Source organism: Enhydra lutris, unplaced genomic scaffold (genome assembly GCF_002288905.1).
Source record: "Enhydra lutris kenyoni isolate GAN:26980312 unplaced genomic scaffold, ASM228890v2 scaffoldscaffold56, whole genome shotgun sequence".
NCBI lineage: Eukaryota > Metazoa > Chordata > Mammalia > Carnivora > Mustelidae > Enhydra > Enhydra lutris.
This window is the reverse complement of record NW_019154140.1, coordinates 9,581,216-9,596,565: the sequence shown is the minus strand read 5'-3', so window position 1 is coordinate 9,596,565 and position 15,350 is coordinate 9,581,216. Positions and strand designations below refer to the sequence as shown.

The 15,350-nt window shown below is 42.7% G+C and overlaps 1 protein-coding gene across 9 annotated transcripts in view; it reads left to right on the top strand.

The window, feature by feature from the left end:
* Positions 1-7,744: 7,744 nt before the first annotated feature.
* Positions 7,745-15,350, top strand: part of LOC111157914 (transcription factor CP2) — a 56,329-nt gene continuing 48,723 nt past the window's right edge. For 8 of the 9 annotated variants that reach the window (XM_022519645.1, XM_022519644.1, XM_022519643.1 and 5 more), the window contains exon 1: positions 7,745-8,602. In XM_022519645.1, coding sequence (XP_022375353.1) covers positions 8,481-8,602 — 122 coding nt within the window. In that variant the 5' untranslated portion in view covers positions 7,745-8,480. The remainder of the gene's footprint in view (positions 8,603-15,350) is intronic. The other variant, XM_022519648.1, reaches the window with a different exon arrangement.

The following is a 15,350-nucleotide window of genomic DNA, read 5'->3' as shown; positions in this document are numbered from 1 at the left end:
GTTCTGGTCTAAATTAGGCCTGGCCATGCTTTCTCAGCTCCTCCCTTTTCTAAATCTGTCTTCCCAAGGCTGGGCTAGAATGAAACCATTTTCTCCTCTCTGGGAAGGATGGATAGGTCTTTCCAAGGGACAGAATTTTTGCAGTATGAATTCCCCAGGCAGGGGTTGTGGGGGGGGGGGCACAGAGTATCCCTGAAATGGCCCAAGGCAGAGCTCACAGGCTCCCTGTCTCTGCTCCTGCTCTCCCACTGTCAGGTCCTCATGGAGCAGCTATCTGTACCCGAGGTGGGTCTTCTGCTTTGTTTCTGGTAGCACCACACAATGAAGGGGATTTATATAATGTTTGTTTTGAAAGCACCTTTCTAGACAGAAGCCAGAGCTTACACAGGAGAGAGGGCAGAGATGATTTAACTGTCTGCGTGTGGTATTGTTTGTTTGGTTTTGTTTTAAATGAAAGAAAGACTGGAACTTTTTATATGGCCCGGTGAACCAGCTGGGGGCTTTGACCCTGCACTCTCCACGGCACTCTCCACGGCACTCTCCACTCTAGTGGGGGCCCAGGAAAGAATTTGGCCAGGTGGATTGAGGAACACACTTGAATTTGGAATGAGAGAGACCCTGACATTTTTTGTGTCCTTGGACCTGCTCACCTTCCTATGTCTAGATTATATTTCTGTCTCATAGGCCAGGCTCTGACACTAAGGTTCTGACTGTCCCCTGACAAGGAGCAAAGCCTGCTGAGGGCTGGAGTGAGGGGTGGGGAGGGGAGAATGGGGAAGAAGCACTTGATGTAGTTGTGTGTAATAAACAGTATTTTTCTTTTGTATGGGTCTGCTTGTTGATCCTTTACCTCGGGGATTGGGGGGAGGTGGATAACAGAAGCGAGGGAGGTATCAGGGAGCTGTTTCTGCTATCAGAGCTTGTAGCCTGGAAAACCCCATTGCAAGAGGGCGAGGGTCAGTGCCCTGACCTTTCACTGCAGAAAGCCCTGCCATGACCCTCCAGCCAGGATCCTCGCCACAGAAGGCTAGGTCAAGAGGACGTGTCCTTTCTCCTTCTAAGACCTTAGAATTCCCTGCAAAGCCCACTTCCCAGCCTCTCTTCTCTGGGTCTTGACAGACTGTGCTATGGATGTGCATACTCCTAGGCCCACTGTCAGAGAGCTGAGTGGATGGACTTTGGATATGCAACTGGAGTGTTTTATACCCACAAAGCCCCTTGCCGTGGGAGGTAGGGCTGCCAGGAGGAAGAGAAGGCAGACTGTTGGCTGGGGACCAGCACTGTGGAACATTCTAACACAGAACTTCAAGGAGGGCTAGAAGTTTAAACTTAAACATGGCCTTCCAGGTTATTATGAAGGTAGGCTTATCATGATACAAGGCTAGACCATTCACAAGTAACTTAGACTTGATACAAATTTAGCTCTGTAGTGAGTGGATCTTCATTTGTGCTCTTCCTTAGGCCTGTAAGGTGAGGGACAGGCCTGGCATTTGGGCTCAGAGCAGGGAGAGCATGACAGTAGTATGGGACCCTCTCTTTACTTGTCTGCCTCCGAGGAGTTGGGTTCATGCCATGCACTGCTCTCTCCTCCCCTTTCCACCTAGCTGAATTGGTGAGGTCTGGGCTCCATCATCAAAACTGATGAGAGCAAGGCATCACCTTTGATTCCACCCAACCAACATCCCTGAGCCGGGCCCTGTGCTGGATTCTAGGTCGTGCTCTACCACTTCATGTCTGCCCAAGGGACCACTGGTATCTAATATTCTGATGCAAGGTTTATGGATCCAAGGAGCTTGACAGCATTCTGAAATAATGGGGCAGAGGAGTCAAATAGAAGCCAGCACTTACCTCTGTGTAGATCTCACAACCCTAATGTTAGCTGGCCACAACAGGCTGGGACTCCTCAGTACCCAAGCCAGGAGCACAGAGTAGGTGCTTGATGAACAACAGATAGATGACTGAATGCACTTCCCATCCTCTCCTTCAAGGAAATAATAAAAGCTGAGTCCCTGACTTCATGCTGCTGGAAGAAAGCAGGTACAGAGGATTCTGCTTAGCTGTGTGGGGTTTAGACTGTGATATGTGGGAGTGAATGGAATCTGGGCGGCAACTGGCCCTGACCCACGAAGGCAGCTCCCACCAGGAGAGTTGGTAGAAGCTCTTATCTCTGGCTCAGACCAGTTGAATGTGGTTCCTGGCATTTGGCCCAGGACAGCCTGAAAGAAAGAGGGGTGGGTTTGTTGAGGACTACAGTTTCTATTCCCAGGTCTGAGATGTTCTTTTGGGTTCCTGGACCCAATTCTGATGTGTGTGTTGAGGCTGGGGTAGGTACACCAGTAAGCAATTCTCAGGCACCAATAAGGTATCCAAGAATTCAACTCAATTCTGACACTATCTACCTGAAGATAGCATCACATTCCACAGGTAAAAAGCTCAGTCCCACAAGACCACCCTCCACTTCTGATACCATCACATGCCCAGGTTGTCACCTGTGCTTCTGACTGCCCTGCTGCAAATTGGAGGCTCCAATGGTCCCCTTCCAACAGGATACCAATTGTGAGTATAGGTTGTTACCTGCACTTCTGACCAACTGGCCATAAATTAGAGGTTCCCATGACCCCCTCTTTGGTTTGAATTAATTTATTAGAATGGCTCACAGAACTCAGGGAAACCCATTTACTCACTAGATTACCACTTTATTACAAAGGTTATTAAGGGATACAAATCAACATCCCTATGAACAGAAACATATGGCAAGATCCAGAACAAAGGAGCTTCTATGTTCACAGAGCTTGGGGCCCTGGCACAGTGGCACATGGAACTATTGTATTTCTCAACCTGGAAGCTCTCTGAACACCCTCCTTTGGGATTTTTATGGAGGCTTCCTTACATAGCCATGGTTGATTAATTAATTAATTAATTAATTCCAAATTAATTAATTAATCAACCATGAGTTGATTAACTCATTGACCACTGGGGATTGATTCAAACTCTAGCCCCTCTCCCTTTCCCAGAAATCAGGGGGTGGGACTGAAAGTTTTTTTCCCTGGCAACAGTCCCCATCCTTACATGCTTTCCAAAAGCCACCTTCCTCAACAAACGCAGGTGTGGTGGAAAGGAGCTTATTATGAATAACAAGACACCCAGTTCACCTTCATGGCTCTGAAGCATTTTCAGGAACTGAGGACAGAGACCAAATATCACAGAAGATGCTCCCATAGCTCTATTGTTCAGGAACCTCCAAGGGTTTTAGGAAGTGTGAGCCAAGAATGGTGGGTGAAGACCAAATATATATGAGACTGTATTTTGGTCATCCGGAGAATGAAAAAAAAAAATATGTATATGTATATGTATGTGTATATGTATATGTATATGTATCTTATAAATCACAATATTGCAGATGTCCACTGTGCTGAGGACTGCTGTGAAGAGGGAATTGATCTTTTATGGACTGGAGAACTGGAGAAGATGTGGGCTGATTTCTGGATTACAGATAAGAGATGCAGGCTACCAGAAGTTGCTTGGAGCTGCATGACTGTGAAAGGCTTTGATTTCCTTTTCTCTCAACTACAGAGTCCTTCAAAGAAACCAGACTGGGGCTCATAGGGTTGTCGGGGGTGGGGATGGGGAGGGATGTTTGAAGACGTGAAGAGTTAAAATTAGGTGGTCAGTCCCTCAACAAAGCCTGCCTAGATAATGGTTTCTTCCTGTATCTAGAAGAAAATGCCCACTAATTGACTAGGGAACCCAGCAACAGTGTCTGACTTCAGTATTTGAGTGAGATGGGAAGCCTAGGGGATGGATGGGTGCTGACCCAGAAGCTTGAGCCCTCAAGCCTCTGAGAGAATTGGTTTGTCTTGAGAAGTAGGCAGGATAGGTGCTAGCATCCCCTTTTGTCCATCATAATAGCTAACCCTTACTGATCACTGACTATGTGCCCGGTACTCTTCTAAGTACTTAACATGCATTATGTCAGTTAATTCTCACCATAATTCTGTAAAGTAAGAACTACTATTATACCCATTTTATAGATAAGAACTTGAGGCACAGAGAAGATGAGGAACCTACTTAGGTTTGCTTTGTTTGTGAGCTGCAGAACCAGGTTTTGAACACAGGTTAGTTGCTCTAAAGCCTGTGTGCTTAATCTTACCCCATACAGGATGGGACTTGGGAATTGCTTTTCTGTCCTGATCTTATTGGTGGGATTGTCACATGTTTTTCCTGCCCAGAGTCAGCTCCGCTGTGTTCTGTAGAGGAGGAAGAATTTTTCCTTTACCCTTTTAGGTTTTTTTGGTGGGTCTATTAATTACATTGATATGAAACACACTAACAGCAAAAAACAAATCTATTTACATACGTACAACAGCCCCATAAGAATATGAGACTCACAGGTGGTCAGGCGATTGAGGGTTATATGCCATCCTGAGCTATGGGGAAGGGGCCTGGGGTCTGAGACTTCAAAGGGGAGGAAGATAATTTACAGGAAGATGGGAAGAGCAAACGTTTGGTAAGCAAATGGTTGCCATGGCATGCAGAGACAATGGAGCCAGAAAGGAATCTGAACAGACAGGCCCTATCGAGCTTCCCATAGCTACCATACTTAGTTCATCTTCTTTGTAGTTATCTCTGATGACAGTTCTCCTGCTGGACTAGGCCCTCTATCTAAATTACTTTAGGCAGCTAAAGGGAAGATAAAAGCTCTTCTTCAGCCTTTTCAGGCTTTGACTGACTTTAGCTCAAATTAATCCACAAGCCAGAAATGCACATTTTGGGGATACTCGTTCTGAACCCCCTCAGTTCCACCTAAACAGTGTCTCGTTTCAGGACATAATCTAGGGAAATGAGCCCTTTGCGTATAAGCCTTAGCTCCACCCAGTGGTCCGGAATACTGAATTTGGAGCTCTGTGCCACAGGTGCTCTAATTAATTAGTCATATTTATTATATCTAATAAGAACCATGATTTTCACTGTGGGATGAATTTACTCATACAAAATTTGTTGTATTGATAGGTGGTACTGGATTTCCAGGGGAATACCTGGTGATGTTTTCTTGGAAGGAGAGCTCCCAGGGCTGTCCCTGAAATCCCTGTTTCCAGCCCTGGCACTCCAGTTTCACTTTTAGTTACCGTAAGAAAGAGAGAGGAAGAGAAAAGTCCATTCCCCCAGTCATAGCATTCCAGGAGTAAATAGTCTGTAAAATCTTTTCCCCACAGTGGTGTCTGGGCTCACAGACATAAATCTGGACACTGATCTGCATTCCAGTTGGGAGGGACCAAAGCTTAGGAATTACTTCTCATCTTACCCAGTTTATTTTAGAATTAATAAATGGTAAGGAGGACTTCTGAGGCTATTAAATTTTTTAAAAAATATTTTATTTATTTGACAGAGAGAAAGACAGCGAGAGAGAGAACACAAGCAGGGGAGTGGGAGAGGGAGAAGCAGGCTTCCTGCTGAGTAGAGAGCCAGATGCGGGGCCCGATAGATCCCAGGACCCGGGGATCATGACCTGAGCTGAGGGCAGCTTAACAACTGAGCCACCCCTGTGGCCTTTAGTTTGGTTCAGAATTTAAACTTAAGCTCAAACACTTCTGAGAAGGACAAGTCTGTCTTTTTCTAAATATTTTCCAAAGGAGAGGGCTCCATAAGATTCCTGAATATGGTAATTATCTCTTCCAAACATCTAATATAAATATTCCTTGTTTTATTGTAAATCCATTCACTTTGAGCCATTTTTCTGTATATTAAAAAAATGTTTCATCCAAGATATCCTCATGTGTGCAGTTTGATAATTCAATATTCTCACCTCCACAAGCTTCAGGAGTCACCTCCGAAAAGAACGGGTAGGAAGCAGATCTTTTTAAGGCTAAAACCGTCCACAGAGAGAGTGGCATGATGGTTAGATGTCCAAACTGTGAGATTGGTCAGGCTTCACCACTCACAAACTGGGTGATCCTGAATAAGCCAATTAATTTTTCTAAGCCTCAGTTTCCTTATCTATGAAATTAATCTAATCATGGTACCTTTCTGACAGGAGAGATGAGAGAATTAAATGAGCTTCTATACTTAAAGCTCCTAGTCGAGACTTTGGCACTGAGGAAAGGCTCAGTAAATGTGAGTCTCTCATTATTACACCAGAGATTTAGAGTTATTTGCCCAGATTATGCATGTAGTGATGAAGCTGTTAATTCAAGGAGGCATGGTTCCACCTAACAGGTATGTAAAAATACTCTGGATACAATGTTTGTTTACAAAGGATTTTGATTATGGCATCTCTCTTTTGGTTTCTGAGCCCAGGACCAGTTTGGTTTACTCATAAGCACATATTTTGAGACAAAACCTGGCTCTAGGGAAGAAGAAATGGTTTGGAGAGATATTGAAGAATGAAGATATTGAATGGATGAACCAAGACTTGGATGCCAGGGCTTATTAAAGTAAGCCTTGAGCCCTCAAAGAGAATCTTGTGGCTGAAACTGGGGGCATGCTGTTAACTTCATGTCAACCTCTTTTCTTTCTTTCTTTCTTTCTTTCTTTCTTTTTTTTTTTAACAACAAAGATTTTATTTATTTATTTAACAGAGAGAGATCACAAGTAGGCAGAGAGGCAGGCAGAGAGAGAGGGGGAAGCCGGCGCTCCGCTGAGCAGAGAGCCCCATGTGGGGCTCCATCCCAGGACCCTGAGCCACGACCTGAGCCGAAGGCAGAGGCTTAACCCACTGAGACACCCAGGTGCCCCAACCTCTTTCCTTTCTTAACTCAATAAGCATTTTTTTTAAAAAGTCCTATTGAATGCAGAAACTATACTAGGAGATATGTAGAACACAAGCCTGAAAAAATATTTTTTTTCTCTTATTTAGGAAATCGCAGTGTAGTGAAAAAGGCAGATATATACGACTCGAGACAAAATGTAAAAAGTTCAATAATGGAATACAACAATGAACCAATACTTTAACATATAGCCAACATTTTATAGGAAAAAATATCAGACTTTGGAATCAGTTCTGATTCCCCATGGCAGGGCAATTTAGCTGTGGCAAATTTCAGACGCCTAGGCTCCTTTTCCTATTGGTAAAATGAGGGTCATCATCCTTAGCTTTAGGACTATAATTCCAAATACAAGATTGTCTTGAGGATTACTAACAATGTCATAAAGTTCCTGGTGTATAGTTGATGCTTGATAAACAACGAAGGAAGGTGGAGCAGGGATGGTTATCCCTACTTTTCAAATGAGGAATCGAACTCAACGAGATTAAGCGATTATTCGAGAATCACCAAACTAGTAAGTGAAGACGCCAGCCTAAATCCTAATCTTCAGACCACGACCTTTTTAAAAACTTGAACTTCCACCCATCTCGTGCTTTTCTGCTCAAATTTATTAGGGAGAACGCGGACGATGAGGATAAGCGGAGTCTTGACCTTCCAAGAGGTGAGTTTAAGGAAAGAGATTATTCCAGGAGCAAATGAGCACCTACAGGGAGCGCGAGGGAAACAGTGCAGACTCCTCCCCGAGAAGGAGTAGGTTGGGTAAGACCAGAGTGAAGGCTCCACCCACGCCCTAGAGTGCGGACTCCGTACACAGCCGAAGGCAGTCCTGCGGTGGCCACAGAGAAGGCCATTTAAACCCGAGACACCTGACGCACGCCGGGTCCTCTCCCGGACCGCCCAGCCCATCCTCGGGGGCGGGGCTGTGGCGCAGCTAGCCTACTATCGCTGGCGAAGCCCACGAACTCTCTTCCTCATTGGCGAGCCGCAGGGTGACGTCACGCTCTCCGAACCCGCAAAGGAAGAGGGCGCCATGATTGGTTGGCGCTGGGGCGGCGGGCGGTGGAGGACCCTGGCGAGTCCGGGTTTCCCGTGGGTGCTGGACTTTCCCCTTCCATGTTCTCAGGCGGTGGGGGACTGCAGAGGGCGGGGAGTTGGCTCGGCGGAGACCTGGATTTGGTTCTAAGAGCGTCGGGGTTGAGAAGGGGTGACCGGAAGTGATCGTGGGACTGACCGGAAGCGAGGCCTGGAGGGGAAAGAGAGAGCGGGTCCCCAGAGGGAGGGGGGCTTCCCGCAGAAGGTGATAGAGGGGAAAGGTGCGAAAGCGGCGTGGGAGCGCCGGGTGGGCAGCGGGTCGCTGCTGCTGGTCTGTTTGGAAGGCAGCGAGTGACCCCCGCGAGCTCAAGGGGAGAGCCCAAGGATTGAGAGTACGGGAGTCCAGGGCTGCCTCGGGGGAATCTGGAATAGTTAAACCAAGGGCCCCGCGCGCGGCCTCAGAGAGCTGGGTGGGAGGGATTTTGGAAGTCGAGGCAGGAGCTAGGAGCCGAGGGTACGGCAGATTAGTTGTGCGGGCAGTGTGCTTCAGACTTGGGGTTGGCCAGGGGGGAACTGCGTGGGAGATCTTGCTTTGGAGTTTTCGACAGTCTTGGCCCCATTGGGTAGAATCACACTACTTGCCTTTGTACAAGAAACGGTGTCTCCTGGGGCAAGGAAGGAGCCAGCATGGCCTGGGCTCTGAAGCTGCCTCTGGCCGATGAAGTGATTGAATCTGGGCTGGTGCAGGACTTTGATGCTAGTCTGTCCGGGATCGGCCAGGAACTGGGTGCTGGTGCCTATAGCATGAGGTGAGTGAGATTTTTCCCAGACCCTGCACCTTCTAAATAACAAAAGCAGGAAAGAGAATGGCGGGGAGGGGGGGTGGGATGAGGAGAGGTATTTAGTTAAATAAGCTGTCTGCGGTTAGGGAACATTTACTTGTTTCTTTGTAGCTTTGAATAGTGACTATTGTGGAAGAAATGGAACAAGAGATTGTAGGCAGTGTCAAGTCTGTGCAGGTTCAGTGGAAGAAGCAAGACAGGCCCTTGGTTAGCAAAACAGATGAATGTTGAGAGGCTGTTTGTTGTGCCAATGTGGGAGACTTGGAGACAAATAGGGTGGTGTGTGTCTGTATGTGTGTGTCTGTGTGTATGCGGGTAGGTTGGACTGAAGTGTGTGAAGGGGCCACACTGAGCATATTAGGGATGTCTGGGAGTTGGGAGCTGGGGGTTAATGATGAATATGGTTGATTGCTTATTGGAAGGAAATTTGAGACGTTGGTGAAAAAGTCCACACATCTGTGCTTTAGCCAGCCTTTTTTGGATGTCTACCTTTTGAAACATAAACTAGGAAAAGAAAAAGTATCAGGGAACTTTTAGATACTTAGAGACTTTAGTGTATCAAGTCAAATGTTGATAATAAAAATCTCCTATGAAAGTAGCATAACTTCCCATGTAGTTTATTTGCATGCATTAGCTACTTCATTCCCCCAGTATAGTTTGTTTCATTTATGAGATGCACAAGAATCATACATGGAAATGTTGAAACATCTGCACCTTAGGGTTACATGGAATATAATTGGGTTTCCAAATGCATTATAAGTCTCAGTCTAAGTAAGTGAGGCAAAAGAGACTTTAGAAAGTCAGTTTGAATTTATGAGTTTATAGGGAAAGTATGTTTTTTAATGGGGAAAGTAGACAAATTTTGTATTCTGATACTGAGATCCTTTGAGAGTTATGTAATGTAAAATTCTTGTCTTTTTCCCTGCTAAACCAAAATGGATTTTCTTCAGTGAAGTAAAATAATGAGATAGAACTTAATACTTCATCTTTAGGAATCTTTGCTTACAGTTAGAATAATAAAGGCTATCCTTGTATACACATTTTAGTGATTTTTCAGGGAAATTTAAGCGCTATCACGCAATGTTCATAGTGTTGGGAAATTTCGCTCTAGTTTTGCCTGTCCTTGTTTACATAAGGCTACCCTTAAAAATAGAGATTATCTTGGTCTGAAAGTAAATGTCCCAACCCTGAGCTTGCACAGCAGTAGCTGACATAATATTTGACAATTCATGCTGTTGTTCGTGTAAAGACTAACACAGCAAAAAGTTAGGTTTTCTCTAGATTATCAGAGGATGAAGATAGTTAAATATAACTGTACTTGTAAAAATAGTTGACACATCAACAAACTTTCTGTGCATCTGTTAGGTGCTTTCTGTACCAGGCAACCTTACATTTAAAAATGCTTTCCTATGTCATACCCTCAGTGGTCTTCACTGGTATTAGCACAGTGGTTGGTGTATTTACACATTTATAATTTTTTTCCAACATCAGTTGTACAAGAGTTTTCGGACATCACTTCTCTTTTCTCTAGAGCACAGTGTGCCAAAATTTGAAGTATTTTTCTTTGTTTTCATCTTACTCTTTTTTATGCGTTTTGCTCTTTTCACTCTTCTCTTGACTCTGATACGAATTTAATCATTTGTGTTAACTTGCATTAATTAGACATCAGTTCTCAAACTTTAGTATTCATGAGAGTCATCCAGAGTATCTCTTAAAAATAGTTTCCAGGTTGGAAACTATTGGGTGGCTCTGTGGTTTAAAGCCTCTGCCTTCTGCTCAGGTCATGGTCTCGGAGTCCTGGGATCCAGCCCCACATTGGGTTCTTTGCTCAGCAGGAAGCCAGCTTCCCCTCTCTCTCTGCCTGCCTCTCTGCCTACCTGTGATTCCGTCTGTCAAATAAATAAAATCTTTTAAAAAAACAAAACAAAACATAGTTTCCAGGGACATCTGGTTGGCCCAGTGGGTTAAGCGTCTGCCTTTGGCTCAGTTTGTGATACCGGGGTCCTGGGATGGAGTCCCACATCAGGCTCTCTGCTTTGCCAGGAGCCTGCTTTTCCCTCTGCCTTTGCCTCTCTCTATCTCTCTCTCTGTCTCTCACGAATAAATAAATAAAATCTTAAAAAAAAAAAAAAAAGTTCCCAGGGCCTCATCTTTAGTGATTTTCTGGGGCACAGGCCAGAAATCTGATTTTCAAAACAAGTTCTTAGATTTTGGTGCAGGTAGTACAAGGACCGCATCTCAAGAAACACTGACTGGAGGCGTTTTCATACACAAAGTCAATGATTCTTTATTCTTTGTGTTTCTCCCTTTAATTAAACCTTGTAATCAATTTTCCTACACCTTTTTAGGGAAAAGGTGCTCTTTGACAAGCTATTTGTTTTGTAAAATACGTTCCCTGATGTATTCTTTTTACCCTAATTTGTGTTTTTTGTTGCATCTTAACAATGGTTTCACTTCAAATCTATTGATTTATATTTTACAAAGATTCATCTTAACTAGATTAGTTTTGGACTCTTGATCTGCCATTGTATTCAGTAATGTTCTTTTTCTAAGTGTTTCTTTAATATTCTTACTTTTCTCCTTACATTTTAATACATGGAACAAGTTTTATAGTTGAAATAAGGGAAATTCCCTGAAAACATGCTAAGGGAAAGGAGCCAGTCAAAAAAGACCACTCAACATATGATTCCACTTTTATGAAATGCCCAGAATAGGCAAACCTATAGAGACGGAAAGTAGAACAGTAGTTGACTAGAGCCTGGAGAAAGAGGTAATGGAGAGTGACTGCTAATGGTACTAGGTTTTTTTTGGTGGGGGGGTTAATAAAAATGTTCTAAAATAGTGGTGAGGGGAACCTGGCTGGCTCAGTCGGTAGAGCATGTGACCCAAGACCATGAGTTTGAGTCCCATATTGAGTGTAGAGATTACTTAAAATGTATACATACATACTTACATAAAATCAGTTGTCATAGTTGCACAATTCCAACTACACTAAAGACAAGTGAACTATACACTTTAGATAGGTGATTGTATAGTATATGAATTGTATCAAAATAGAGCTTTTTTTTTTTAAGATTTTATTTATTTATTTGACAGAGAGATCACAAGTAGGCGGAGAGGCAGGCAGAGAGAGAGAGAGGGAAGCAGGCTCCCTCCTGAGCAGAGAGCCCGATGCTGGGCTCGATCCCAGGACCCTGAGATCATGACCAAAGGCAGAGGCCTAACCCATTGAGCCACCCAGGCACCCCAAAATGAGCTGTTATTGAAGAAGGACTCTCTCTTGGACTCTGTCTCAAATAAAATCTTTTTTTAAAAAGTAAAGAGAATTAAATTTTGTAGTTTGTTTATTTGTTTATTTATTTATGGTGGGCAGCAGAGCAAGGTTTATTGAGAGTACAAAGCTCCTGAAGAAGGAGGGGACCCAAGAGGTTTGCCTAGATTTTGTAGTTTAAAAAGAATTCTCCATCTTTCATTTTTTTTAAAGTTGAGGTGGAATTCACATCATAAAAATTAACCATTTTAAAGTGAACAATTCAGTGTTATTAGTATATCCACAATGTTGTGCGACCACCACCTCATCAATCCAAAAGAAATCCAAAAGTTACTCCCCATTTCCCCCTCCCCTTTCTCCCTGGAGTCTGTAAGGATTTACCTATTCTGGATATTTCATGTAAATAGAGTCATATAATGTGTGACCTTTTGTGTTTGGTTTCTTTCACTTAGCATGATGTTTTCAGGGTCCATTCAGGTTGTAGCATGTCTCAGGACTTGTGTATTTCATTCCTTTTTATGTCTGAATAATCCATCATATGTATCTATTACAGCTTGTTTATCTCTTCATCCATTGGTAGATGTAGGGGTGGTTTCCACCTTTTGACTGTTAAGAATAATGCTAATTATCATGCTTATAAAGGAGATGACCATGAAATGTTTATAAGCATTTATTCACAAATTTCCATGTAGCTTTCTTTTAATTGAGGTATAATTGATATATAACATTGTATTAGTTTAAGGTGTGGAACATAATGATATTTGTATAAATTGCAAAGTGATCAGAACAATAAGTCTAGTTAACATCTTTCATCATACATAGTTAAAAAAAATTGTTTTCTTGTGATGACAACTTTTAAGATCTACTCTCTCAGCAACTTTCAAATATGCAACACAGTATTATTGACTGTAATCACCATGCTGTACTAGACATGTTTTCATTTCTCTTGGATATATTTTTAGGCCTGGAATTGCTGGGTCATATGGTAATTCTATGCTTAACTCTCTCTCTCTCTCTCTTTTTTTTTTTTTTCATTTGAAGACTTTTAGAGCAGTTTTAAGCTCACAGAAATACTGAGAGGAAGGTATACCCCTTGCCTCCATACATGTATACTCTCCCCTTTTACCAGCAGTCTTTACCAGAGTAGTCCACACTCTGTACCTATATTGATGAACCTACATTGATGTATCATAGTCACCCAGAGCCCCTAGCTTAACCTTAGAGTTCACTCTTGGTGGTGTACATTCTGTGGTTTTGGAAAAATATATATTGACATGTATCCATCATTAGAGTATCATACAGAATATTTTCTCTGCCTTAGAAATCCTCTTGTGTTCTGCCTGTTCATTCCCCCACCCCCGCCCAACCCTGACAATTACTGATTTTTTTTAGTGTTTCCAGTTTTGCCTTTATAGAATGTCATATAATTGGAATCATGCAATATGTAGCCTTTTCAGATTAGCTTCTTTCACTTAGAAATATGCATTTAACATTCCTCCATGTCTTTTTATGGCTTGATAGCTAATTTCTTTTTTAAGTGCTCAATAGTGTAGTCCGGATGTATCACAGTTTATTCATTCATCTACTGAAGGATATCTTGTTTCTGTTCAAGTTTTGGCAGTTATGAATAAAACTGTTATAAAACATCCATGTGCAGGGTTTTGTGTGGAGATAGTCTCCGACTCCTTTGGGTAAGTAATAGCAAGGAATGCAATTCTAGATCATATAGTAAGAGTAGGTTTAGGATTTTTGTGTTTTTTTTTTTTCCTGGTATTTTCCCAGCTTTATTATTTCTTTTAATTTTTATTATTAACATAATGTATTATTTGTTTCATGGGTACAGGTCTGTGATTCATCAGTCTTACACAATACACAGTGCTCAACACAACACATACCCTCCCCAGTGTCCATCACCTAGCCACCCCATCCCTCCCACCCGCCTCCACTCCAGAGTATGTTTAGTTTTTGTAAGAACCTGCCAAACTGTCCTCCAAAGTGGCTGTACCATTTTGCATTCCCCCTGGAAATTAGTGAGAGCTCCCTTTGCTTTACATCCTTGTCAGTATTTGGTGTTGTCAGTGTTCCAGATTTTGGCCATTCTAATAGGTGTGTAGTATATACTAAAGAACTGTGAAGTTCAAGAACTGTCAAGCTGTTCCAGTTTATGTTCCACCAGCAATGTACAAGTGGTCCTCTTTCTCTACACTCGTGTCAGCACTTCTTATTTCCTGTGTTCTTTCTGTTGTTGTTGTTCTGATGAAATCCATCCTAGTGAGGGTGAAGTGTGGTTGTGTTTTGCTATATTCCTTTGTGACTGTGAAGTTGAACATCTTTTCATGTGCTTGCTGGCGATTTGTATCTATATCTTCTTTGGAGACATGTCTATTCAAGTCTGTCTTTGTTTGGGTTTTGGTTTTGTTTGTTTGTTTGTTTGTTTGTTTTTAAGATTTATTTATTTATTTTTAGAGAGTGAGAGAACAAGAGAGGACATGCATGAGAGCGAGCACGTGGTGGGAGGAGCAGAGGGAGAGACTCTTCAAGCAGACTCCTAGATGAGTGTGTAGCCTGTAGTGGGGCTTGATTCCACCACCCATGAGATCATGACCTGAGCCAAAACCAAGAGTTGGCCACTCAACTGACTGAGCCACCCAGGTTGCCCCTGCTTATTTTTTTGAATATTTTATTTTTAAATAATCTCTACACCCAACATAGGGCTCAGAGTCACCACTCTTGAGATCAAGAGTTGCATGTTCTACCAACTGAGCCAGCCAGGTGCCCCATCAGCGTATGGTCTCCAACTTATGATGGTTCACCTTACGATTTTTTGACTTTGCAGTAGTGCGAAAGTGATTTGCATTCAGTAGAAACCGTACTTCTGATTTTGAATTTTGAACTTTTATTGGGCTGGGGAAATGCAATACAATAATTTCTCATGATGCTAGGCAGTGGCAGTGAGCCCCAGCTCCCAGTCAGCCAGGCGATCATGAGGGTAAACAAATAATACACTTATAAATACTCTGTATGCATACAACCATTCAATTTTTTACTTTCAGTACAGTATTCGATAAGTTATATGATTTTCAACACTTTATTATAAAATAGGCTTTGTGTAAGATGATTTTACCCAACTGTCTGCTAATGTACACTTGTTCTGAGTACACTTAAGGTAGTAAGCTAGGCTAAGCTATGATGTCGGTAGGTTAGATGTATTAAATACATATTTGACTAACAATATTTTCAACTTAGGTTGGGTTTATTGGTACATAACCCCATTGTAAGTCAAGGAAGATCTGTATGTGTCTTTCATATCATTGGTTAAATTTACTCATGCGTATTTTATTCTTTTCGATGCTATTATACATGGAATTGTTCTCTTAATTTCCTTTTTGGATTGTTTATTGCTGGTCTCTAGAAACAACTGAGTGTGTGTGTGTGTGTGTGTGT